This window comes from Choloepus didactylus, chromosome 18 (genome assembly GCF_015220235.1).
Source record: "Choloepus didactylus isolate mChoDid1 chromosome 18, mChoDid1.pri, whole genome shotgun sequence".
NCBI lineage: Eukaryota > Metazoa > Chordata > Mammalia > Pilosa > Megalonychidae > Choloepus > Choloepus didactylus.
In genome coordinates, this window is record NC_051324.1 from 27086509 (window position 1) to 27111308 (window position 24800).

Here is a 24800-nt window from a genome sequence, read left to right on the forward strand (position 1 = left end):
CTCTTCCTCCATTTTTGATAATTGTATTGTATCTGTATTATCAGTATATATAGCAGTTACATTGTATGGTTTCTTCTGTATTACCATCATTTATTCTCAGTTCTATTAGTAAATATATATTTAACAATCCCTATTAGTGTGACTGACCCTCCAGTTATTTTGGTTGTCTGAAGCCAGTTCTCTAGTAGATCTTTTAGGAAAGGCTCAAGGGAACAATATTTCCTGGTTTCTTGCAGTTCAAAACACTTTGATTGTCAGTTGGAAGTCAGTTTGGCTGGATATAAAATACTTGGTTTACGTTTTTCTTTTCTTCCTTTAGTATGTTAAATATGTTACTCCATTGTCTTACGACATAAAGTTTTGTCAGTCTGTTAACAACCTAATTTTTATTTCTTTAATAAGTGACTTCCTCTTTTTTGCCTGGATATTCAAAGAGTTTTTTTTCTTGCTCACAAAAGTTAAATAGTTTTGCTAGAAAATGTCTTGGTAGTGGTGATTCTGGGTCAGTTTTTCCAAGTGTGCATTATACCCTTTTTTTAAAAAAATTACTTTATCAGAAAAAACAACAACAACAACAACAACCATTCCCAAATAAAACAAAGCAAAGCAATGGGAAAAACAAATACCCTGAAGTAACTTCATTCCTTCCAATATACTCCTGCCATACCAAAAGAAAATTAATGAACCATAGTCACACCTGAGCATTCCCGTATCATTAAAATCACCCTCGATATCTTGTCTGTTCTTATTAGATTATCGTTCCCCCTTCACTAGTTGCTGTCTATCTCTAGGTCCCCTATATTTTACAATATAAGACACTTTATTTTACATTTTTCACAGGGTTCACATGAGTGGTAATATACAATATCTTGCCTTTTGTGTCTGGCTTATTTCACTCAGCCTTGTCTTCAAGATTTCTCCATGTTGTCGTATGTTTCACAACCTCGTTTCTTCTTACTGCTGCGTAGTGTTCCATTGTGTGTAAATACCACATTTTGTTTATCCACTTATCTGATGAAGGACATTTACTTTGTTGCCCTTTATTTTTTTTCCATTTTTTTAAATTGTAAACTTTAACAGATATACATAACAGTGATAGCTTCCAATGTACGATTTCACAAGTAGTCAGAGAGCAAATCACAAAGAATATCATGGGTCACAGTTCCACGACTTAGCCACCTCCATTATTGTAAAATATAACATACATAGAGAAAGGTGTCATCTCTTGATGACAATCAGTCATATTGGTAGTTTCAAAAATTGTTACGGGTTACAGTTCCACAATTTCAGTTCTTTCCTTATTATGCAGTACAAGGTATATACAGAAAGGTGAAGTCCTTCAAGACACACTTCAACGAGCAGCTATAGAGCAAATCCCAAGGGATGCTATAGGCTTCTGTTCCGCCATGTCATTTACCTCCTTCCAGCCATTCCAACACCCTAGCATCCAAAAAAATACATATAATTATATAACGTTTCAGTAGTCATAGACCTTTGTTCAACTTTATCTTGTTGTGCTCCTCCTTCTCACTTAATCTCTTTCTCCATCTTCAGGGGTGTCTAGGCAGTGAGAACCCTAACTTGTTCATATTGAAGGGGGGTGTTGACAGTATGGGGAAGGGGGCTGCATCTGATAGTTGATCTTGAAGAGGCTGTTGCCTCTGAGTTTTAGAACTTGTCTGGTATAGGAATACTCTGGTGGATTTAAGTTTCTGAAAGATAAAACTTAGTGAGTGCATCTTTTATAGACTATCTAGTAGGGACCTAGGTATTTGGGGACTACTTTTGTTATGGGCATGGCATGCTGTGGCCAGTTGGGATGTCTAGCTGGAGCTTGCATAAGAGAAACCTTCAGGATAGCGTCTCAACTCTTATTTGGGATCTCTCAGCCATTGTGACCTCAGCTTTGTTACCTTTCTTCCTCCCCCTTGCCCACCCCCTCCTTTTGGTCAAGTAGGCATTTTCGATCCTTTGCTGCCAGGGCCAGGCTCATTCCTGGGAATCATGTCGCACATCACCAGGGAGATTCCTTCCTTTGGGAGTCATGTCCTTCATGGGGAGGGGAGGAGGTTAATGAACGTATTTGCCAAGTTAGGCTTACAGAGAGAAAGGCCACATCTGAACAACAAAGAGGTTGACTGGAGGTGCCTCTTAAGCATAATTATAGGAGGGCTCAGCCTCCTACTTAGGTTGTTGCCCTTTATATATATATATAGATATATATTTCAGCAAAGTTTTCTTAAATTCAAAGTTTTCTTAAATTCTAGTTTCTAATACTCATTCTGTTTTATTGGTTTGTGTTCTTTCTTTGGAGACTCCTGTTATGTATCTGTTAGATCTTCTTTGCCTGTCTTCTCTGTCAGTTTATCTCAAATACTCCTTATCTCATTTTTCATTTCCCTTTCATTTTTACAATTTTCCTTCTTTTTCTCTTAAAGCATTATCTTTTGTGTTCATTCACTCTTGTATATATTCTGTTTAGTCTTGTGTCTGAAATGATTTTTCTTTTTCTTTCCTGAGTTCAATCCATGCATTTATATTTGTAATTCCAATATATATTATTTCATTACATCTTGTAATTTTCTTAATTTCTTTTGACTTATTTTGAAATAATAGTTTATGGTTTTCATCTGCTTGTGGACATGTCCTTTTGGCATGCTTTTGTTTTCTGTTGCAATGTTGTTCTATCTTTTATTCTTTTTTCTTATATATGATTTGATCACACTTTTTTCCTGTTGCTCACTTTTATGTAAAAATTAGTTTTGCTGGACTGGTAGGAAGGAAATGTGGGCCAGGATAGCTTTCTAGCTTCATAGCTCTAGAGCTCACTCTTCTATTGTTTTCTTGAAATTAAAAGATAGTCTCATCCTTTGTGAGTTCTCTTGTCTCATATCCTCTTCTCCACCTTTATCTGTATGTTTTTCCATTGTTCCTGTTGTCCCTCTCTTGTTTAATTTGGGGTTTAATCCCAGCAATTTCTTTACAATATAGTCTTCATCCTGGAAGAGTGCTTCTTCAGCTGGTTAGTTTGGAACTGTGTTCTCCAGTAGTCTAGCCACTAGCTATGTGTGGCTATTAAAACTTAAATTTAAATAAATTAAACAGAATTAAAATTTGATACCTCATCTGCACTAGCCACAAGTCCTTAAAAGCCACTTGGGGCTAGTGTCTATTATATTGGAACTTACTGATATAGAATAATGTCATCACTGCAGTAAATTTTATTAGACAGTGATGGTTTAGAGTGTGCTCCATCCCCTTCAGACTTTGTAGTAGACCTTTTGCACTTGTCTGCAGATTGGTGTGTACAAAACGCCTTTGTTTAGGTTAATGTTCTAAATTGAACTGCTGTGCTTTTCGATGAGTACATAATCCAATTTCTGAGGTTCTCTTCTTGTAAGAACTATCAGACATTTTTCTTTTCTCTGCTTTCTCTGGTATAGATGTTGATATGACATCAATTTTGTAGCTCTCAATGAGTTTTTCCTACTTGCTCATATTCTGGGGTTTGTGGAGTGCCTTGTCCCCTAGTTCTGATGTGGATATTTGTGAGTTTGTGGTTTTGCTATTCTAGTTTCTCTGCTGTTTTTATGGGGGGATTTGGGAGATATGAAAGCTACGTTGAAGTCACTGCCATCTTCTAAAATTCCCCTTTTTGGCCTTTTTCCATATGTTTTCCTCCATGATCTTGATTTTTTTCCTCCATAATCATGTAATTTTGTAGCTTCTGTTCTCTACCTTTCCCCGAACCCTAAAAATGCCCCCTCCCCTTTTTATTTAGTTTTTCTTTACTGTCAAATTAGTTAGCTGTCATTAACTGAGTAAGAAAACCTGAGCATGCCACTTAGACTCTTTTTACCTTTGGTTGTGCCATTTTAAAAATGAGAAGTTTGGATTAGAATTTGTTTTTCACATAGGAACCTCATCATAATTAGCATTAGTGGGTCTAAAACTTAACATGGTAATTATATTCATTATGCTTTAAATACAAAATGCTGCCTTTGAAGAGAATCGAGATGAAATTTTCAGCAGTGTGACTTAACTCATTCTCAGATAAATGTAAATGTGGTCCCCTCAAAGGATATTATTTCCACAGGATTTATCTGTTTGTTGTTTTATACCTTCAACTATGTAACTGAGAGTGGTTATCTTACCTGAGTCAGTCTTACTGTGTTCCAGGTTATACAGTTGTTCTCATTTCTCAACAATCTCCTGTTATTTGCTGTTATTGGCTAGGAGTCTGGGGCATAGATTTTCTTCTTTTCTGTTGTTCTTTTAATGCTAGAGTCCAATGTATCAGGGATGGGATTGCATGCATTTTATTCCAGACCTTCTCTGAAATAATTTTTAGCTGTAAGAAAATAGCTCTATTTCTGTGCATCATCATCATTCCCCCTTGTAGAGTGCTGGGTAAATGATTTAATTTTATAAATAGAAATTTATGATTTCCAGAAAGAAAACTGTAAATATAGACATTTCCAAAGAATTTAAAATTTGATATGAATGCTATATTTTGAAAATTGGAGTTTGAGATACAAATGTAGGTAACTGTGGTTGATAAAGTTTTCCTAAGTGGGATGTCATTATTTTAATAAAAAAAGTTCTTTTTAGTTATTTTCAAGTATAATCTCTTAATGTGTTGTTATTGTTTTTCTTAGCTTCCAATAAAAACAGGACAGCAAAATACACATACCAAAGTCAGTACTGAACACAACAAGGAATGTCTAATCAATATTTCCAAATACAAGTTTTCTTTGGTTATAAGTGGCCTCACCACTATTTTGAAGAATGTTAACAATATGGTAGGTATTTGGGTTACCTTTTGGGGGGGAGGGGTTGTTTTGTTTTGTTTTGTTTATTTGATTTATAAGTTTGGAGCAACATATTTTGAATTAGAGAAAGTAATTTTTTTGTGGACTCTGGATATGACCATTTAGGTTGTATGAGTATAAAACTGGTAAATTGCAGGTACCTTGTAAAGGTATTTTATTTACCTTGTAAAGGTATTTTCTCTTTATGAAAAGATTTTCTGAAAGAAGCAGGATCTTTTATAAATATATAAAGTGATTTACAGAAATATGTTTACTATTTCATGGAGTTCTTCTGTTGTACAGTGTGTGGGGTACAGTGATAGGATTCTTCACATATGAATATGTGGCCATGTTCCCGGTTAGAATGAAAATATTTTAAAATTTGGAAGCCACTTTACAAAACAAAAACAGTATTGTGACATTGGCACTCATTTAGTGCTTATTGAATAAGTCCAGTTGTGGAAACTGTACTGTCTTATCAGTTAGAAAGTGTATATGCAGTTTGAAGATAGTGAATACTTAAAATGCTGGAGCATTTTGTTGCTGTAAGAATTAAGACCTCAATTATTTTGTGGCATAAAAGTGGTTAAATGTTGACTTCAAGATTCTGGAACAGATTTATGTGTGTCTAAATCCTAAATGTTTTTAAAGCATACTCCAAAAGCAACATCTTTTACTATTAGAAGGCTAATGGCAGACTCTAATAAATGCCTGCATTTCTGTTTACCTGAGAATTTATTTTGCATGAGGATTAAGAGGAAATCAGAAATAATAAATTCAGATATAGGGTAGTCTGGAAGTTACAAAGGAAGACTGTTTCCTTGTTCCTCAATCCTCTCTTTTATAATCAACTTATAGTGTTCTGAATATCTTTTCTTTTAGAGAATATTTGGAGAAGCTGCTGAAAAAAATTTGTATCTCTCTCAGTTGATTATATTGGATACACTGGAAAAATGTCTTGCTGGGGTAAGTAGATCCATCCTTATGTAAGAAGGTAGTTTTTGTGAATTACCTTAAGAATGAGCTGGTGTACCAAATTATAGGTGTGGACAAGAACAATCATATGGACTTTTTCTCTAGGACATGACTGTGAATTTTCTTAAAAGAGCTGACCTGATGGCACAGACAGTCTTTCAAGAGAAAATTGTTCTCTCATCTTTTATAAATAGATACTAAGCTTACTTATGAAGTCTTTGTTTGAGCTACACGTCTCTTTCAGGTTTTTATGAAAATGATTTTATGAATAAATCAATATTTAATTTCTCCAATAATGTTAGGTCTGTGGCATTGCTTAGCTGTGAAAGAATGTAACGTGGAAGACCAAGAGTAATCTTGTTTCTCCCCTTCCTCCATATGAATCTGATTTTAATATTCTGCTTTTCAAGTCTGTGTAAGAGAGGACTTAAAAAAATTGAAACCCCATTATTACAATAGCTCTTACCGTAAGAACATTTCTTATGGGCAGATATGAACTTATGAAATAGGTATGTGGAGTAGTTGAGTACAAAACAATTCTCTCTTCGTTTTCCTCTAAATAGCTATCTCCATTAGTATATTTCACCCATGACTTAATTCGAACTTTTTCAAGAATATTTCTGTTATATGAAGCACAGAGTTTCTAAACTTCAGTAGCCTTATTTCTTTCTGGAACGTGGTAGGAGTTTATATAAATATATAAATTAAATACTTCTTTAAAGTTCTATTTAATCTGTATTGGAGTTAGCTTATTTCTCATATTCTCCTTTACTTTGGTACATCTTTTATTCAGGTTTGCCTCTCTCTTTTACAAAAGTTACAGTTGTTCTTTACAGTAAACCTAAGTGAAAGGGTCTTTAATGTATGTGGAGTGATCGTATGGTTGAGAGGGCACGGTCAAAAGTGTTAGGGGAGGGAGTAGAAGGAAGGGTCAAAAGTGTTTGGGGAAGGAGTAGAATAGGAATTGGAAAAAATAATTATATTCATACAACTGTGTGTCCTTAGGGAAGGAAGTATTCAAGTTGTAGACCACAAAATCTTAGCATTATGTTTTAAACTCTTTTTTTGACCCTTGGCCGTATTCCAATGTTTATAAGTTTTCTATTTAAATTGAGATTGGGCTAGTTCTGTGTTAGCTTGATGCTTTCTACTAGTTGGTGATATATTGTTCATTTGTGAAATGCAGTAAAAAAGCCAAAGTGCTTTTAAATAGGATGATGGAGTTGGGAAAGTGGGCAGTTTTTAAACTCCTGAATCAATTCCTTGTAGTGGTTTTATTACTTTGATTGTGAGCAGTTTATCAGCCACACACATGCTTGAATGGGGATAGGGTATTTTATTGCTTCTTTCAGTTCCACAGCTCTTCTTCATTAGCATTTGTAATTGAGAAGTAGTGGTAACTGGTATTGTGGAGAATGATCACTGGTATTATTGGCCAGTGTTTGATTTGATACTCTTTGGACATAACGTAATTGAAATGCTAATAAGTGGGTATGGTGTAGCTTGTACAATGCATTTCTATAACCTTGCTGTGTCCTACTGTTATGGGTACTATTGAAAATTTATAAGGTTTTTAATTAAATTTACACTTTACACATAATTGTGTTTTCTTGGATTTCCTTCAATGATTTTATGTATATCTTTTGATTTTTTTTTTTTTAGATCAAAGTCAGTTGAGGCAGATTACTAAGAACTGAGCCTAAGTGTGTCATATAACTTAGTCTACATGTTTATCATATAAATAGTTGGAATAGCTAAACGAAAATGAACTAATCCTTACCAATATCATATTATGAGTAAAATTTTGTAGAATTGGAAGAATCTTAAGTTTTTTGTGTGCATGTGTATGACCGTTTAAAAGATTTAACACTCCTACAATTTTTATTTGTTTATTAATTGGAGCTAGTTTCAATATTTATATTGTTTGGTTAACCTATAAATAAGAAATAGATATTGTGACTTGAATTTTGCAGATGTTTTGGATATCTGTTTATTTCTGTTCGTATATTTCAAGGTATTTGCATCTGAAAGCACTTGGATGGCAATGACAGGATCTGGCATAGCACACAAATTATTCAAATTTTTGTTCTTGTCATCATTCTTGGTATTAAAAATTTTTTATACATATGTGGATACTAAATTAGGTGAAATACTGATGTGGAACAGAATACATTCCAGATAGCTTACCCATTGGTTGTTTGTTAATTATAAAGGTGGATGTTTATCTTTAAAAAATAGGAGTTCAGTGTGGTAATACCAAGTGATCAAACTTGGTATCAGAACAAGGGGGCCATCTGACATGTGGTCCTGATGTGAGGTAATAAGAAGTGTATTGCATTTTCTAAAAGGTTTAACCTGAATCTAATCAGATCATTAGATTTAAGTTTCAGTTTACAAAAAATACAGAAACTAGTAAAAAGTTAAGTTATACCACAGGAAATAATCAAATCCAGAATATGAATTATTCTGAAAGACAACCGGCCCAGTTTCTTTAAAAAGTCAATGTCATGGAAAAATAAAGGTGATATATATGGGATGTGTATGTGTGAGATTGTTCTAGAATAAAGAGACTAAAGGAACATAACAATTGCTGTAATCTATGGACCATTTAAAAAGCTATGAAAGACATTTTTGGGCCATTGGAAAAATTTGAATATAGGTTGGGCATTAGATGATATATGGGAATTGTTTATTTTTCCTTGGTATGATAATTGTATTGAAATTATATTGGAGAATGTCCTTATTTTTAATAGATACTTGCTGAAATACTTAGGAGAGAAGTGTTAATGATGTTTGTAACTTACCTTGAAATGGTTCAACAAACAAACTTATTTGTAATAAACAGTAACTATCTGTTGTGGTCACTCTGCCCAGCAGTAGATGGAATTTCTGTGGATGTTGAGACAGATGACACAATGCACTCACTGATGAATATGAATAAAGTTTATTTAGAACTCGCAACAAACTGGGGATTTCCAGGAGGAGATAGGCTCACACAGAGATTCGGTGAACAGGCTAGCAAGCAAAGTGGGTGGAGTGGGGGAAGGTGGTGGGGGAGTTGGATTTTTATTATGATTAGAGTGTGGTAGATGGAATCATCCTCTTTATTGGACTATCTATAAATAGATGTAGCAAATATAAAATGTTACTAATTGTTGAATCTAGGTAATAGGTATATGGGTGTACATTATACTAGTTCAACTTTTCTGTATGTTTGAAAGTTTCCAAAGCGAAGTTGAAAAAAGTGTATGAACCACATTTACATGTAAAATTAAGAAAGTTTTAGAAATATGTAATTCTTTTTATTTTAGCAACCCAAGGACACAATGAGATTAGACGAAACAATGTTGGTCAAACAGTTGCTGCCAGAAATCTGCCATTTTCTCCATACCTGTCGTGAAGGAAATCAACATGCAGCTGAACTTCGGAATTCTGCCTCTGGGGTTTTATTTTCTCTCAGTTGCAACAACTTCAATGCAGTCTTTAGTCGCATTTCTACCAGGTTAGTGTGTAAATCTACACAGGATCCTGTTGTAAGTAATGTGAACTTTAAAGTGCTATCATTGAAGGCTTTCTTGTATCTATATAAATATAAAAAGTAGGTAGAAATGAATTTTTCTTGGATCTTTAAAGAAATTTTATGCATTAATTTCTTTGAACTTTTTATTGTGTGATATTGTGATATTGATATGTGCAATTAAATATGAATATACTGTTATAAACTTGAAAGTCTAAATTTTAGGAAAAAATATCACCCATAACCAGTACATTCATAAATTAGAGTCTTAAGGCTTTTTTTTTTTTACTTAAATAAACAAACAAACATACAATAATTAGTTATGAGGTTTTAGTTTGGCTTTTTAACATATTCCTTAAATGAAATCAGCCAACCAGATGGAATAATTGATAAGAGTATTCAGAATTCTGATGTTCTCACAGCTGTGCTCCTTATCACAAGATACTGAGTAACAAAAACCAAACATCAACAACAAAAAAGACCCTCAACAATATAGAAGCGCTAGGGAGTAATTTGCAAAGCAGAATTTTCCAGAAATTGGATTTTTTTTTTATGTTTATAAACTGTAAATCTCCTATTTTTGGAACATTTGCAGTATATGCTGTTCTTTATCTTACCTTCAAAGCAATCCGGAAAGGTAGGTGATACTTCCCTCAATTTACAGATAAGCAAACTAATACCCAAAGAAATTATTGCCGTGACATGCCAAATAATGGAGGAACCAGAACTTCAGTCTGTCAGGCTGGCTTTAGAGTCTTATTTTAGTTTTGTTATGCCAGGCTGCTTCCATATACTTCTAATTTAGCCATATTTTGATGAAATCTTTTATATAATATATACTTCTGTGATTTAAAAATGTATCATAACTGTAAGCTTTTATTGATGATTTAAAATCATCATTGTGAGCATTAGTTATATTAAGCTGCAGATGGTGAAATTGGTATATATGGTGTTCAGTGGGATGGTATTAGAACTGACAGTAGCAAGTATCTCTGGAACTTGCTTTCATGCAAATGATGCATCTTTGTTGTGCAAGTAGAGTCAAATGGGTCCTTAGTTATAACCAAGTGGGAAGTATGACATGGAATACTTTTCTGCCAAATCATTTAGTGAATCAAAGACTGAAACAGAATTGAAGAAAACTATCCTTTTTGCTATTGATGCCTGCATCTTTTGACTTGTCTGCATTGTGTGGGCAATTGACTTCCAGTAGTCAGATTCACTCACTCTTTTATTGTTTTTCCAGGAGTTGTAGATGAGAGTATATGTCATAATTTGAGAATTTGTGCTATGATGTTTTGGGTAGGTGGCTGACTTCAGAATCCTACAGACTTTTAACCGAAAATGGCACTTCTAAATTCATATTGTTAGGCAGAATATTCTTCAGTCTCTCAATAGAATTTCTGGTGCAAAGAAAATTAAAAATTTATTTAATGGTGTGATATGATTGATAGTCTTGGGTAATATTTATATGATAGAATAGCATTTTCATGAAAAATCTTCAGTAATAACTTTCGTATTCTGAGAAACAGTTCCCTGGTTGCATCAGCAGTATGACAAACACATAGGGAATAGAAAGCTGGAAAATTATTAAAAAATAAAAAACAAAAACTAAACCCTTCTGTTCGGGCCCAGACCGAGGTCGTACAGAGCATGGGAGGGTGTGGCTGCTAGGGACCGAAAAACACACAGACACAGGAGTGGACATGGGTTTATTGGGACTTAAGAACAGGAGATGTTCTAAGGGCCTAAGATCTGATGTTTATTACTAAAGTTAGCATTTAAGACTAAGATGCAATCAGTGAATGAGTCTCCCTGGCGATGTGGGCCATGACTCCCAGAAATGAGCCTGGCCCTGACATCGAGGGATTGAGAATGCCTTCTTGACAAAAAGGGAAAAAGAAAGGTAACAAAATAAGGTTGCAGTGGCTAAGGGAATTCAAATATAGTCAAGAGCTATTCTGGAGGTTACTCTTATGCAAGCTTCAGCTAGATATTCCATATGGCCACAGTATGCCAAGCCCAAATCAACAGCAGTCCTGAAAATCCTAAAGAATACCTAGGTCCCTTGAGACTCTAAATAATGTTTCTCTCACTAAGTTTATTTTTCAGAAACTTAAATACTCCAGTGTTCCTCTGTTGGAGAAGTCCCAAAACCCAGGGCAACAGCCTCTTCAAGAACGTCAACCAGATGCATCCCCCTTCCCCAAAATATCGACAACCCCTTTCAGTATGAACAAGTTGGGGTGGTCATTGCCCAGATTTCCCTGAAAATTGAGACAGTGATCAATAGCGAGGGAGGAGTAGCAATAGACAATATAGGATTTAACAGAGGATTATGAATACTGAATCTTTATATAAATTTTTTTTTTAGTCTTTAGTGTATTAGAACAGCTAGAAAGAAATAATTGAAATTGTGGAACTGTAACCCCTAACATTCTTTGAAATTTGCTCTATAACTGCTTGTTAACTTGTACTTTGAAAGTTATCACCTTTCTATATATATGTTGTATTTCACAGTAAGGAAATAACTGAAATTGTGGAACTGTAACTCATAACATTCTTTGAAATTTGCTCTATAACTACCTGTTAAATCATACTTTGAAAGTTATCACTTTTCTGTATATATGTTATATTACACTATAAAAAATGTTTAAGAAAAAGACCAAGATGCAATCAATGCCATTTTGGGCATCCATAGTTACATTCTTCCCCCTTTGGGGAGATTGTTTACTTTCTTGACCTTTGTCTTTGGTTTGTTACTGGCTTTAGGAGGGGCCTGAGCATTGAGCTGCCACACCTTCTTTGTAAGGGTGACCACTAGACCAGCTTTACCATTTGTAAGGTTATGGCTGTGATAATTTTACACTGAAGGTAGAAAGTATCAAAAGAATAAAATGGATTTTAGTCTGTCTATGTGTGAGTTACTTTACAAAACATAGCAAATGTGCCACGTTTGAAAAGTCTACAAGACTTAAATTTTCTAGTCTCCAAAGTTTTACTTTATGGGAATTTGTCTATAAAAATAAACAATCTTTATTTTCCTGAATCTAGTTCACTATCTGTTCCCAGAGTAGAAGTTAAGAGTGTCCAGAATAAACTAGTTTCTTTAGCTTTCAGAAGTAAGATTGCTTAGGAATGGATTTTGTTAAAAACATGTTTCAGACAGCTATATTTGCATTTTCACTTATCTTGTGCCAGAAATAGACTCACCCTCTTATCTTATTAGAGGACTACTCACCTAAAAGACCATTATAATGCTTTAATTTTGATGGGAACATTTTATGATATTGTTGTCAGCAGTAAAATCTGCAAGTGACTTGAATGATAGTTCTTTCTGAAAACTAATTTCATGTATAATAGATGAGTCAATATCATGCAATTTTTTTGTGCTAATTCTACCTGTCTACAAATGTTTCTCGTTTAAGATTGAGTTGCTTTTTCATTTTTCTCTTTTGCTATTTTTTTTTTTTTTTTTTTTGATGGAAAGATTGGCTACAGATTGTAAGGTAGTTTTATTCTGTTGGAGCATACTGTGTTCTATGGCTTTTATAATTCTTTTGCTGAGAGGATTAGTTGATTTCTCTTCAGAACTATTGCACAACTGCACTAGATTGTTTTGTAGTGGGAGGGCCCTTGAAAACATCTAATTTGACGAACCACCAGAAGCAGAGGACTCAATGACTTGAAAAATTCTATTTGGTTCTTTTACAAATCTGCTACTTTTTTTTTTTTTTTTTTTTAATAGTTTTCAGTTCCTTATTTTATGTGTTTAGTTATTTAAAACATACTTTGTATTCTCCTTAAGGTTGTTAAATGTTCCTGTGTTCTTGATTCCATAATCCTTATGTTTGTGTTTGCTGACTCATTCATAGTGAATTGTTCCTCTCCTTTTTGTAATCTTTCATTGCGAGCTTATCTTTAGTGAAGGCTGTATTTTCTTTGGGAGTCTCTTAAAACCTTGAGCTGTGGGGGTGTCCTGGTGATGGTTTTCCTTTTGCTTTGCCAGGTGCCCAAATCTGGACCCATTTTTTTTGGTTAACTTTTTAGTTTAGCCCCAGATTGCATGGGTAGTATAAATTTGGACCCCAAATCTTTATAAGGTTCAGCCCTAAGTGACTTTTTCCTCTACCAAAATTTAGGCAGAGTAGACCAACTTCTTGGTGCTGGTAGATCCCCCCCCCCCGCCACCCCGCTTCTTTCTTTATTAGTGAGTGCTTAGTTGTCTTGTGTTCTTGTTTTATGAAAGGTCCCAGTTCTAATCCCTGCATTATTAGGGTACAAAGCCTTATATTCAGTGCCTATGTAGATACTGAACCCCAAGCCTTAGGTTAAAAAGATCAAAACCCTCCATACCTCTACCCTTCCCTTGCTGCAAGGCCAGCTCATGCGCTTAACTCTCTTGTTTTCAGTTTCCTCTTCATTTCAGGACTTAGGAAAGGGGAGCTTTCCTTTTCTTTCTATAAATTTGCAATATTTTTTGTTGTTCAGTTTACCTGGTATTTCTAAATGTTTTAGTTGTAGGTTTTTCAGTTCTTTTGCTTGGACTACCTGTTATTTTATTTCAGTTTCAGAAATAATTTTTATGCTTTACAAATATCCCTTCCCTGTAGAAATAACTGATCTATAAAAGGGGTTAAACTTTTCTTCCATTTTCTGCAAACAACTACAGGAGTCAGCTTTTCAAAGTTTGTGCTTTCTAAGAAGCCATACTCCAAATTTCTAGCCTCTTTGTAGCAGCTGTGAGATATAAATCAGTATTGAGGATCTTCTCATTCCCAGCATGAACTGCTAGGCTTTTCTCACATGATGATGTAAGTGCTCTGAATAATTTAATGTAAGCTACACATTGGTAGGCGAAAAAGAATGAAAGAAGAATTCGAAAAGGAAGACATAGGGCTTCAGTCTTAACAGTTGAATGTTCAGTGTGATGATTAGTAAGTCAGTTTTAAACTGCACTAAAATGGTTAAAATTCAAGTTAACATTGTGAGTATGTCCATGTAGAGTTTGTGTTTTCTCACCATCTCTTTTTGATTTATGAAAATTAGTAATTCTTTTGTTACTAATGTGCTGCTTATACTTTTTGATGTCTATTAATTGAAATATTATTGAGTCATTAGGAAGCACAATTCAATAGATTAGTAATCCCAACTTTTGAGAAGCTGATTCCTATAGTTGTTTGTGAAGCATGGAAGAAAAGTTACACACCTGCTATTAAGGGTTATACAAATATCTATGTTTTTGTCAAGTATTACATTTTTTATACCTGTTATAACTTTCTACTCAAAGTAAGGGAAATTTTGGATTTAGAAAGATTCTTATCCTTGTAAGTTTATGTCCTTCTGGGAAAAGGGGACATTAATCAAATAATAACATAAATGTATACAGATAGTGAAAAGTGCAATAAAGAAAGAGTTACTGTTTTGAATACAATGTAAATATATCCTGTGAATGTATTGTTCATTTTTCTGAAGTCTAGTTGATGTAAATAGAAGTTAATAAACATAAGCTTTATTTTACTTATAATTTGAAAAATATAAAAGTGGCATTCCCATCCTTTGTTCTCCAATTTTTATTATGGAAAAATTTCAAGCATACACAAAGAAGAGAGAATAGTATTTCAAATACCATGCATCTTTCACTCTGCTTTAACGCTTATCAACATGCTGTGATTCTTGATTTAACTCCTCTTTCCCCCCTTTTTTTCAATATTTTAAAGCAAACCCAGACATCATATCATTTCACTTGTAAATATTCAGTATGTATATCTAATAGATTTTTTTGGTTAACTACAATACAATTGTTACACCTAAAAAAAATCGTAATTCCTTAATATCTATTACCAGGTTTGTGTTTAATTTCTCAAAAATTGGCTTTTTCTTTTGGCTTGTTCAAATCAAGATTCAACAAGTCCATACCTTGCAACTGTTTGATATTTTTCTCGTCTCTTAATCTGTATCATTTCCTCTTTTCCTGCTTCCTTTTCATTTATTTTCATGCTGTTTTTTTTGTTGAGGAACTGGGTTGTATGTCTTACAGAATTTTCTACATTTCATATGTGGCTGAGTTTGATTGGATTCAGGTTCATTCAAGTTTGGGGGCAAGAAACTTCATGTATGGTGTTGTATAGTTTCTATTGTACTGCATCAGGAAACATTACAAAATTGTCCCACTCTTAGTGTTATGATCGATTGTTGGGTTTAGGTGTATCAGCCTTGTCCATTCCCATAAGTTTTGTTTTTTTTCTTTTCCCATTCACTTAAGTTTCTTACCTAATGTTTTTAGCAGCCATTGATGATCATTGCCTGCATCCATTGTTTCACTGGGATCCACAACTTGATACACCTCTATTCTGTCACTGATTATTTTTACATTGTGATTCTTGTAAAAGGATTTTTTTCCTCATTATTTATTGTTATCTTGCAATATAGTCCATTAAGGGAAGGCAGATAGAAGCTTGATTCTTTCTCTTTGTATATCAGTTTTCAGAATGAATTGGTACCCTAAGAACTCCCAAAGGTGACCACTGAGTTTCCCTCCCTCCCTCCCTCCCTTCCTTCCTTCCTTCCTTCCTTCCTACCTTCCTTCCTTGTATTACTACAGACTCATGGATTTTTACTTTTGTTTTCAGTTATGGTAGACATACTTTTTGGTGTTCAAATTATTTCATCTTTTGACAGTGGGAACCCCTTTAGATGGGCACCTGTGGGATTTTGCTGTGACTCCAGTAGTTGTTGATAGTTTTGTGTTCAAGCTCAAGGTGGTTAGGCTAATCTTGTGCATCTTCTGCTCCATTCCTGGCCTTAATTAATTTTCAATGAACCGTGGCTCCTTTTAGTGGGAAATATTATTTAGATATATCAATCTGGGAGATAGGGATACTAGGTTTACTGGATTATCATTGTTTGTTTCATCATCCCTTTATAATGATTATGTTCATTTAGATTTTTGTAAGAAATATTTATACCCTTATGTATAAAAAAATTTATACCCATATGTTTTACATGTATATTTACCATGAAACTCATCATTTGTATAAGAAGAATATATTGAATTTGCAATTTTGGAGTATCCTAAAACTTAAGTTGATGAATTATTTTTGGTTTTTACTTTTCAGGTTGCAAGAATTGACTGTTTGTTCAGAAGACAATGTTGATGTTCATGATATAGAATTACTACAGTATATCAATGTGGATTGTGCAAAATTAAAACGACTCCTGAAGGGTAAGTTTTAAATGTATGATATATCTGAAATTAGTCACTCTGAGTCATAAAACTAGTTTATGAATATATTAACTGTTAATTGTGTTGAGCTAGAACATCAAAATGGATTTTGTGAAATGACTGATCTTACTTTTGGTCCTGGTTCAGTATTTTTTGAAACTTTGAAGAAAATATAATAGACAAAATAAGTATCTTAAATCTAGAGAATAGAAAGTTTTGTTCAGCTACAATTTTTCCCTTTAATAAAGAGAATGTAAGGGTGTGGTTATTTAATTTTTCTGGATTTTGATCTCTTGATGCTGGTTATAGATTATAGATGTTATCTGTTTAGCTTTTGTGGCGCTTAAAGAAGATAGTCTTTACCAGGATATAAAAATTTCATGGCAGGTTGTAATTTTATGGCAAGAGGAGGATTTGAGTTAGGACTCTTTTCTGATGTTTCTCTTTTTGGTTCCATTACAGATTATTTACTGAATTTAAAGCACTGGAAAGTCTTTTAACTTTTTAGTGCTTGGTTTTGCTTCCCTGTAGAACATATCAATAGTAGTCCCACATGGGGATATTATCAAGCCTAATAAGTAATTTTAAAGCTTTGGAAAGTGTTTTACATGATTATGTCTATTAAAATAAACTATCAGAAGAAATCGAAAGAATTGCTGTGGTAAGCAGTATGATGTTAATATAAATCAAACATCAATAAGCATTACTCATAAACTGAGTATGAACAACTAAATTTTATTTCACAAAAATTGTTTTAGTTTTATGTAATATTGGCTGTTGTCTAATGTAAAAGTGAAATCTTACAATTCACACTTATTTTTATTTTACTTTGTATCTTTTTTTTCCCTTTTTTTAAAAATTGAGATTGTTCACATACCGTATGTTCTAGTTTGCTAATGCTGCGGAATGCAAAACACCAGAGATGGACTGGCTTTTATAAAAAGGGGGTTTATTTGGCTACACAGTTACAGTCTTATGGCCATAAAGTGTCCAAGGTAACACATCAGTAATCAGGTACTTTCACTGGAGGATGGCAAATGGCGTCCGGAAAACCTCTGTCAGCTGGGAAGGCACGTGGCTGGCGTCTGCTCCAAAGTTCTGGTTTCAAAATGGCTTTCTCCCAGGACATTCCTCTCTAGCAAGCTTGTTCTTCTTCAAAACGTCACTCACAGCTGCACTCCGTTCAGTCTCTTTGAGTCAGCATGTTTTATATGGCTCCACTGATCAAGGCCCACCCTGAATGGGTGGGGTCACACCTCCATAAGAGTATCCCACCGAAGTCACCACCCACAGCTGGGTGGGGCACATTCCAAGCAAATCTAACCAGCACCAAAACGTCTGTCCCACAAGACTACAAAGATAATGGCATTTGGGGGACACAGTACATTCAAACCGGCATATTCCACCCCCTGGAACCCAAAATGACATTATCTTTCCAAATACAAAATACATTCATTTCATCACAATATCACAAAAACTTAAACCATTTCAGTAACAAAAGTGAAGTACAAAATCCCATAAAATCAAATATAGGCATGGTCAGTCCTAAGGCATACTTTTCCTTTAGCTTTGGATCTGTGGACTTAGAACAAGTTATATGCTTCCAATATACAAAGGAGGGACATTCATAGGATAAACATTTCCATTGCCATAAGGAGAAAGAGTAAGGAAAACAGGGTTAACAGGACCAAAACAGTTCCTAAAACCTGCAGGACAAACTCCATTAGATTTCAAAGTCTGAGAGTCATTAACAGAATGACGTTGCATCCTTGGGGCTTGAGAGAGCGGGAGCCTAACCCTTCCTAAGGGCCTTTTCGGCAGCCCTTTCCTCTCCAAATGCTTAGGTGAGTGCTCCAACATACCCACACATTGGGGAGACCACCTTCTCGGCCCCACCCTCCTCAAACATCGGGGCAGCTCCCGGATTCCCTTCCATCTCCGGGGCACACGCTCAACCCCTTCAGAACAGTGTGGTGGCAGCCAGGCTCTCCCCAATTCCCTGGGAATGTGCTCCACCCTCTTTGGGGCTTGGGGTGGCAAAACTCTTCCAGAGCATCGAGGCAGAAAACCTGCCCTCGACCTCCAGTGCAAACTCACCCTTTCCATGCATGTGGGCTGCTCCTCTCTCCCAGCCCTAAACCTCTTGACTCCAGATCTCAACCTCCATGGCTCTGTCTTTGAAGAAATTTTTCCTTTAATTTTTTCCTTGTCTGTTTCCTCCAGTCCAGACCGGCAATGGCTCTGTCTATAAAGATCTCGCAAAAATTCTGTTGGCTTTGCATGAAGCATGCAGGGGTCAAAGCCATCAGACAATAAGAGTTTCCACAAATCCTTTCTGGATAATTCCATCTCCAATCTTGGCTTGTACTGAAATTGCAGCTGGGTTCCATGTTTGGTAACATCCTCACGTTGGGCTGTAGCTTCTGGGATTCCACCCCCTGGAAGCTCATAATTTTCCAAGCCATCAGCTTCTGGTTTCTTTGAACCCAAGAGTTCAGTTCTAAGTTTATCTCTCTCCGCTCGCATTTTACTATAAGTTGCAAGGAGAAGCCAGGGTACCTCCTTCACATGTAGTCTGGAGATCTCCTCGGCTAAGTATTCCAGTTTGTCACTTTTAAATTCTTCCTTCCATCTGACACCAGGACTCAATTTTGCCAAATTCTCTGCCAGTTTAAAACAAGGTTCGCCTTTCTTCCAGTTTGCAACAACACATTCATCATTTCTGTTCAAGACCTCATCAGCAGTATCTTTAGAGTCCATATTTCCACAAACAGTCTCTTTAAAGCAGTTTTGGCCTTTTCTATCAAGCTCCTCCCAGTTCTTCCAGAAACTCCCCATTATCCATTTAAAAAGCCATTCCAACATGTTTGGTATTTGCAAACTCAGCAGCAAAAGCACCCCACTCTCGGTACCAAAATCTGTTCTAGTTTGCTAATGCTGCAGAATGCAAAACACCAGAGATGGACTGGCTTTTATAAAAAGGGGGTTTATTTGGCTATACAGTTACAGTCTTAAGGCCATAAAGCGTCCAAGGTAACACATCAGTAATCAGGTACCTTCACTGGAGGATGGCAAATGGCGTCCGGAAAACCTCTGTCAGCTGGGAAGGCATGTGGCTGGCGTCTGCTCCAAAGTTCTGGTTTCAAAATGGCTTTCTCCCAGGACATTCCTCTCTAGCAAGCTTGTTCTTCTTCAAAACGTCACTCACAGCTGCACTCTGTTCAGTCTCTTTGAGTCAGCATGTTTTATATGGCTCCACTGATCAAGGCCCACCCTGAATGGGTGGGGTCACACCTCCATAAGAGTATCCCACCGAAGTCACCACCCACAGCTGGGTGGGGCACATTCCAAGCAAATCTAACCAGCACCAAAACGTCTGTCCCACAAGACCACAAAGATAATGGCATTTGGGGGACACAATACATTCAAACCGGCACACCATACAATTATCCAAAGGTCCCAAATGTACAATCACTTGCCTACGTTCCCACATGCAGCTGTGCATCCATCACCACAGTTCGTTTTTTTTTTTCAATTTTTAGAACATTTTCATTACTCCAGAAAAGAAATAAAGACACACACAAAAAGGAAACTCAAATCCTTCCATATCCCTAACCACCTCTCCTCCATTATTGATTCATAGTATTGGTATAGTACATTTGTTACTGTTGATGAATGTTAAAATACTACTAACTGTAGTACATAATTTGCAATAGGTATATCTTTTTTCCTATATACCTCTCTATTATTAACTTCTAGTTATAGTGTCATACATTTGTTCTAGTTCGTGAGAGAGATTTCTAATGTTTGTACAGTTAATCATGGACATTGTCCACCACAAGATTCACTGTTTTATACATTCCCATCTTTTAACCTCCAGCTTTCCTTCTGGTGACATACATGACTCTAAGCTTCCCCTTTCCACCACCTTCACACACCATTCATCACTGTTAGTTATTCTCACAATGTGCTACCATCACCTCTGTCCACTTCCAAACGTTTAAGTTCACCCTAGTTGAACATTCTGCTCATAATAAGCAACTACTCCCCATTCTTTAGCCCCATTCTATATCCTGATAACTTACATTTCATGTCTATGAGTTTATATATTATAATTAGTTCATATCCGTGAGACCCTGCAATATTTGTCCTTACGTGTCTGTCTTATTTCACTCAATATAGTGCACTCAAGGTTTCATCATCAACCCATTTTTCTTAAGACAGTTTTGTTTACATACCATACATTCCATCCTAAATAAATAATCGATGGTTCTCTGTATAGTCACGTATTTATGCATTCACCACCATTGCCACTATCTGTATAAGGACATCTCCATTTCTTCCACAGAGGAGGAAGAAGAGTCAAAGAAGGTAGAGAGACAGGAGAAATAGAAAAGAAGAAAGAGAGGAAAAAAGAAAAAGAAAAGAAAAAACTGAAAAAAAAAAAACCCAAAATATGACAGTTAGGAAACAACAAAAGGAAAGATAGAATTAAACTAAAGTAGAAAAAAGGGTCAGACAACATCACGAATGCCAAGAGTCCCATACCCTTCCCCTATGTCCCACCCCCCCATATGCATTTAGCTTTGGTATATTGCCTATGTTGTATTAAATGAAGCATAATAGAATGTTATGCTTCAACTGTAGTCTCTAGTTTGCATTGATTGTATTTTCCCCCCAATCCCACCCTATTTTTAACACCTTGCAATGTTGACATTCATTTATTCTCCCTCATGTAAAAACGTATTTGTACCTTTTATCACAGTCGTTGAGCACCCTAGGTTTCACTGAGTTGTACAGTCCCAGTCTCTGTCTTTCCTCTTTCCATCTGGTGTCCCACATGCTCCTAACCTTCCTCTTTCAACCATACTCACAGTTATCTTTGTTCAGTGCACTTACATTGCTGTGCTACTATCTCCCAAAATTGTGTTCCAAACCTCTTAGCTGTCTTTTCCTTTCTGTCTGTAGTGCTCCCTTTAGTATTTCATATGAGCAGTTATCTTGTTCACAAACTCTGTCATTGTCTGTCTGTCAATATTTTAAACTCTCCCTCATATTTTAAGAACAGTTTTGCCAGAAATAGGATTCTTGGTTGATAGTTTTTCTCCTTAAGTATCTTAAGTATATCACTCCACTTCCTTCTTGCCTCCATGGTTTCTATTGAGAAATCCGCATATAGTCTTATCAAGCTTCCTTTGTATGTGATGGATTGTTTTTCTCTTGCTGCTTTCAGGATTCTCTTTTTATCTTTGACATTTGGTAATCTGATTATTAAGTATCTTGGCATGGGCCTATTCAAATCTGTTCTGTTTGGGGTATGCTGCGCTTCTTGGATGCGTAATTTTATGCCTTTCACAAGAGATGGGAAATTTTCATTATTTCCTCTATTATTGCTTCTGCCCCTTTTCCCTTCTCTTCTCCTTCTGGGACAGCAGTGACATGTACATTCCTGCGTTATATTTTTCCATTGTTTTCTCTATCCGTTCTTTTGTGTGTAGGCTTTCAGGTGCTTTATTCTCCAGTTCCTGAGTGTTTTCCTCTGCCTCTTGAGATCTGCTATTGTATGTCTCCATTCTGTCCTTTAACTCATGTGTTGTACTTTTCATTTCCGTAGATTCTGTCAGTTGTTTTTTAGAACTTTCAGTTTCTACCTTATGTATGCCCAGTGTTTTCATTATATGCTTTGTCTCTTTTGCCATATCTTCCCTATGTTTTTGAATTGATTTAGCATTAGTTGTTTCAATTCCTTTATCTCAGTTGAAGTGTAAGTTTGTTCGTTTGACTGGGCCATAACTTAGTTTTTCTTAGTGTAGGTTGTAGTTTTCTGTTGTCTAGGCATCTGGCCTCCTTAGTTACCCCAATTAGGTTTTCCCAGACCAGAACGGGTTCAGGTCTTGGAAGGAGGCAATAGTTTCAGGTCTCCCTGAGGGTGTGTCTGTACCCTGTGAGGCCTCAAGTTACTGTGCTTTTCTGCCCAGCAGGTGGTGCCTGTCAGCCTTGAGCTCCAGACTGGTGTAAGGAGATGTGGTCTGTGGCTGTTTTCCTCCACCTGTGGGGTCTGGTTCTGAATGGAATGCAAGTAGTAGAGCTTGGCACTGCCTCTTTCCTCTTAGGGAAGATATACCCCCTGGGGAGAGGTCATTAGCATTTGAGTAGACTCTGACTCCACTGTCTCCACCCTTGTCTGGGTCAGAGTGCTGGGAATTGAAAATGGCTGAGGCTTTCTCCACTGAGCGGAAAAAGGGACCAAAAGACCCCTTTCAGGGTCAGTCTGCAGCCCCCCTCAGTTTCACCCGTCGGCCAGAGATAGCACCCGGTCCTCTCCTTCCCAGAGAGGTCCTCCTTCTCTCCAAGGTCAGTCTTCTAAAGACTCTGTCTTCTTGTTGGGGATTTGTAGCTTGTATTGAGTGTGTGCTAATTAAAACCCCAGTTGGAGCTCAGCAGAGCTATGTTGGCTTGCTTGGAGAGTGCTGCTCTCTAGCGCTGCAAGGGTTTGCAGTTCGGGCCATGGAGGCAGGGGGCTACTGGCTCAGGTCTGCAGTTTTTACTTACAGATTTTGTGCTGTGATCTCGGCATTCCTCCCAATTCAGGTTGGTGTATGATGAGTGGATGGTTGTGTTTGTCCCCCTGCAGTTATTCCAGATTATTTTCTAGTTGTTCCTGGTTGTTTATTAGTTGTTCAAGGGGACTAACTAACTTCCACTCCTCTCTATGCTGCCATCTTCTTTTTACTTTGTATCTTAATTAAGGATTGTCAGACAATAATGTTTTATTTTAAATTCAATTTTACTGAAATATAGTCACATACCATACAATCATACGACGTGTACAATCAAAATTGTTCACAGTACCATCATTCATCACCCCAATCTATTTTTAGAACATTTTCCTTGTACCAGAAAAAGTGAAAATAAGAATAAAAAATAAAAGTAAAGAAGAATACCCAAATCATCCCCCCCCACCCTATTTTTCATTTAGTTTTTTGTCCTGATTTTTCTACTCATCCATCTGTACACTGGATAAAGGGAGTGTGGTCCATAAGGGTTTCACAATCACACTGTCACCTCTTCTAAGCTGCATTGCTATACAGTCATCTTCAAGAGTCAAGGCTAGTGGGTTGCAGTTTGATAGTTTCAGGTATTTACTTCTAGCTATTCCAGTGCATTAAGACCTAAAAAGGGATATCTGTATAATATAGTGCATAAGAATGCCCACCAGAGTGACTGCTCGACTCCATTTGGAATCTCTGAGCCACTGAAAGTTTATTTTGTTTCATTTCACATTCCCCTTTTGGTCAAGAAGATGTCCTCAATCCCATGATGTCGGGTCCAGATTCATCCTCAGGAATCATATCCCATGTTGCCCAGGAGATTTACACCCGTGGGAGTCAGATCCCATGTAGCGGGGACGGTGGTGAGTTCACCTGCTGAGTTGGCTTAGCTAGAGAGAGAGAGGGCCACATCTGAGGAACAAGAGGTACTCAGGGGGAGGCTCCTAGGCACAATTATAAGCAGGTTTAGCCTCTCCTTTGCAGTAACAAGCTTTGTAAGGGCACGTTCCGTTATAGGGGGCTTGGCTCAGCAAACTGCCAGTCCTCAATGTTTGTGAGAACATCAGCAACAATCCAGGTGAGGAAGCCCAACACTTCTGCATTTTCCCCCAGCTTCTCAGGGAGGCCCTGCGTGTATATTTTTATTCTCAGTCCAAATTACTTTGGGTTATGTCTCTATTTCACATTAACATATGCAAACCTACCAGGTTTCACTTCCTATTAAAAATTCCATGTAATTATGGTATTTGAACAAACTGTGCAAGTTAAATTATTTAGGAAATACAGATCTTGCACCATCTAAACATCTTTTCCCTTGGTCTCACATGGAATTTGAAGTTTTAAAATGCAGTGAGTGAGTGGCAGAGTAAAGATTCAGTTGACATCGGCCTGTCTCTAGAGTCATAGTACTTAAGGCTGCACTATTGTGCTTATGTGTTATGAGTGTTTATTTCAGTGGCCATGGGAGGCAATGGGAGGGTATTAACGGTGGGAAGTACCTTGACCAGTATTTTATTTTGGTTAATACCGTTTTGCTTGAATTATGCAGGATGGCATGGTAGAGGCACCTGAGACTTGGTTTTGTAGTTACATAAGTGAGAAATAATGAGGGTACTGGAGATCAGATGGCATGAGGGGACCAGTTTCATAGGTAATTAGCAGGTAGAATACGTGGCATTGGAGTAGAATGCATAGCATCTGGTGATTAGTTTAGATATATG

The 24800-nt window shown here is 36.3% G+C and overlaps 1 protein-coding gene across 5 annotated transcripts in view; it reads left to right on the plus strand.

Annotated features, from left to right (window-relative positions):
- Positions 1-24800, plus strand: part of NF1 (neurofibromin 1) — a 357521-nt gene that overhangs the window by 72370 nt on the left and 260351 nt on the right. For all 5 annotated transcript variants that reach the window (XM_037809844.1, XM_037809847.1, XM_037809845.1 and 2 more), the window contains exons 2-5: positions 4659-4802; positions 5694-5777; positions 9098-9288; positions 16422-16528. In XM_037809844.1, the coding sequence (XP_037665772.1) occupies positions 4659-4802; positions 5694-5777; positions 9098-9288; positions 16422-16528 (526 nt within the window). The remainder of the gene's footprint in view (positions 1-4658; positions 4803-5693; positions 5778-9097; positions 9289-16421; positions 16529-24800) is intronic.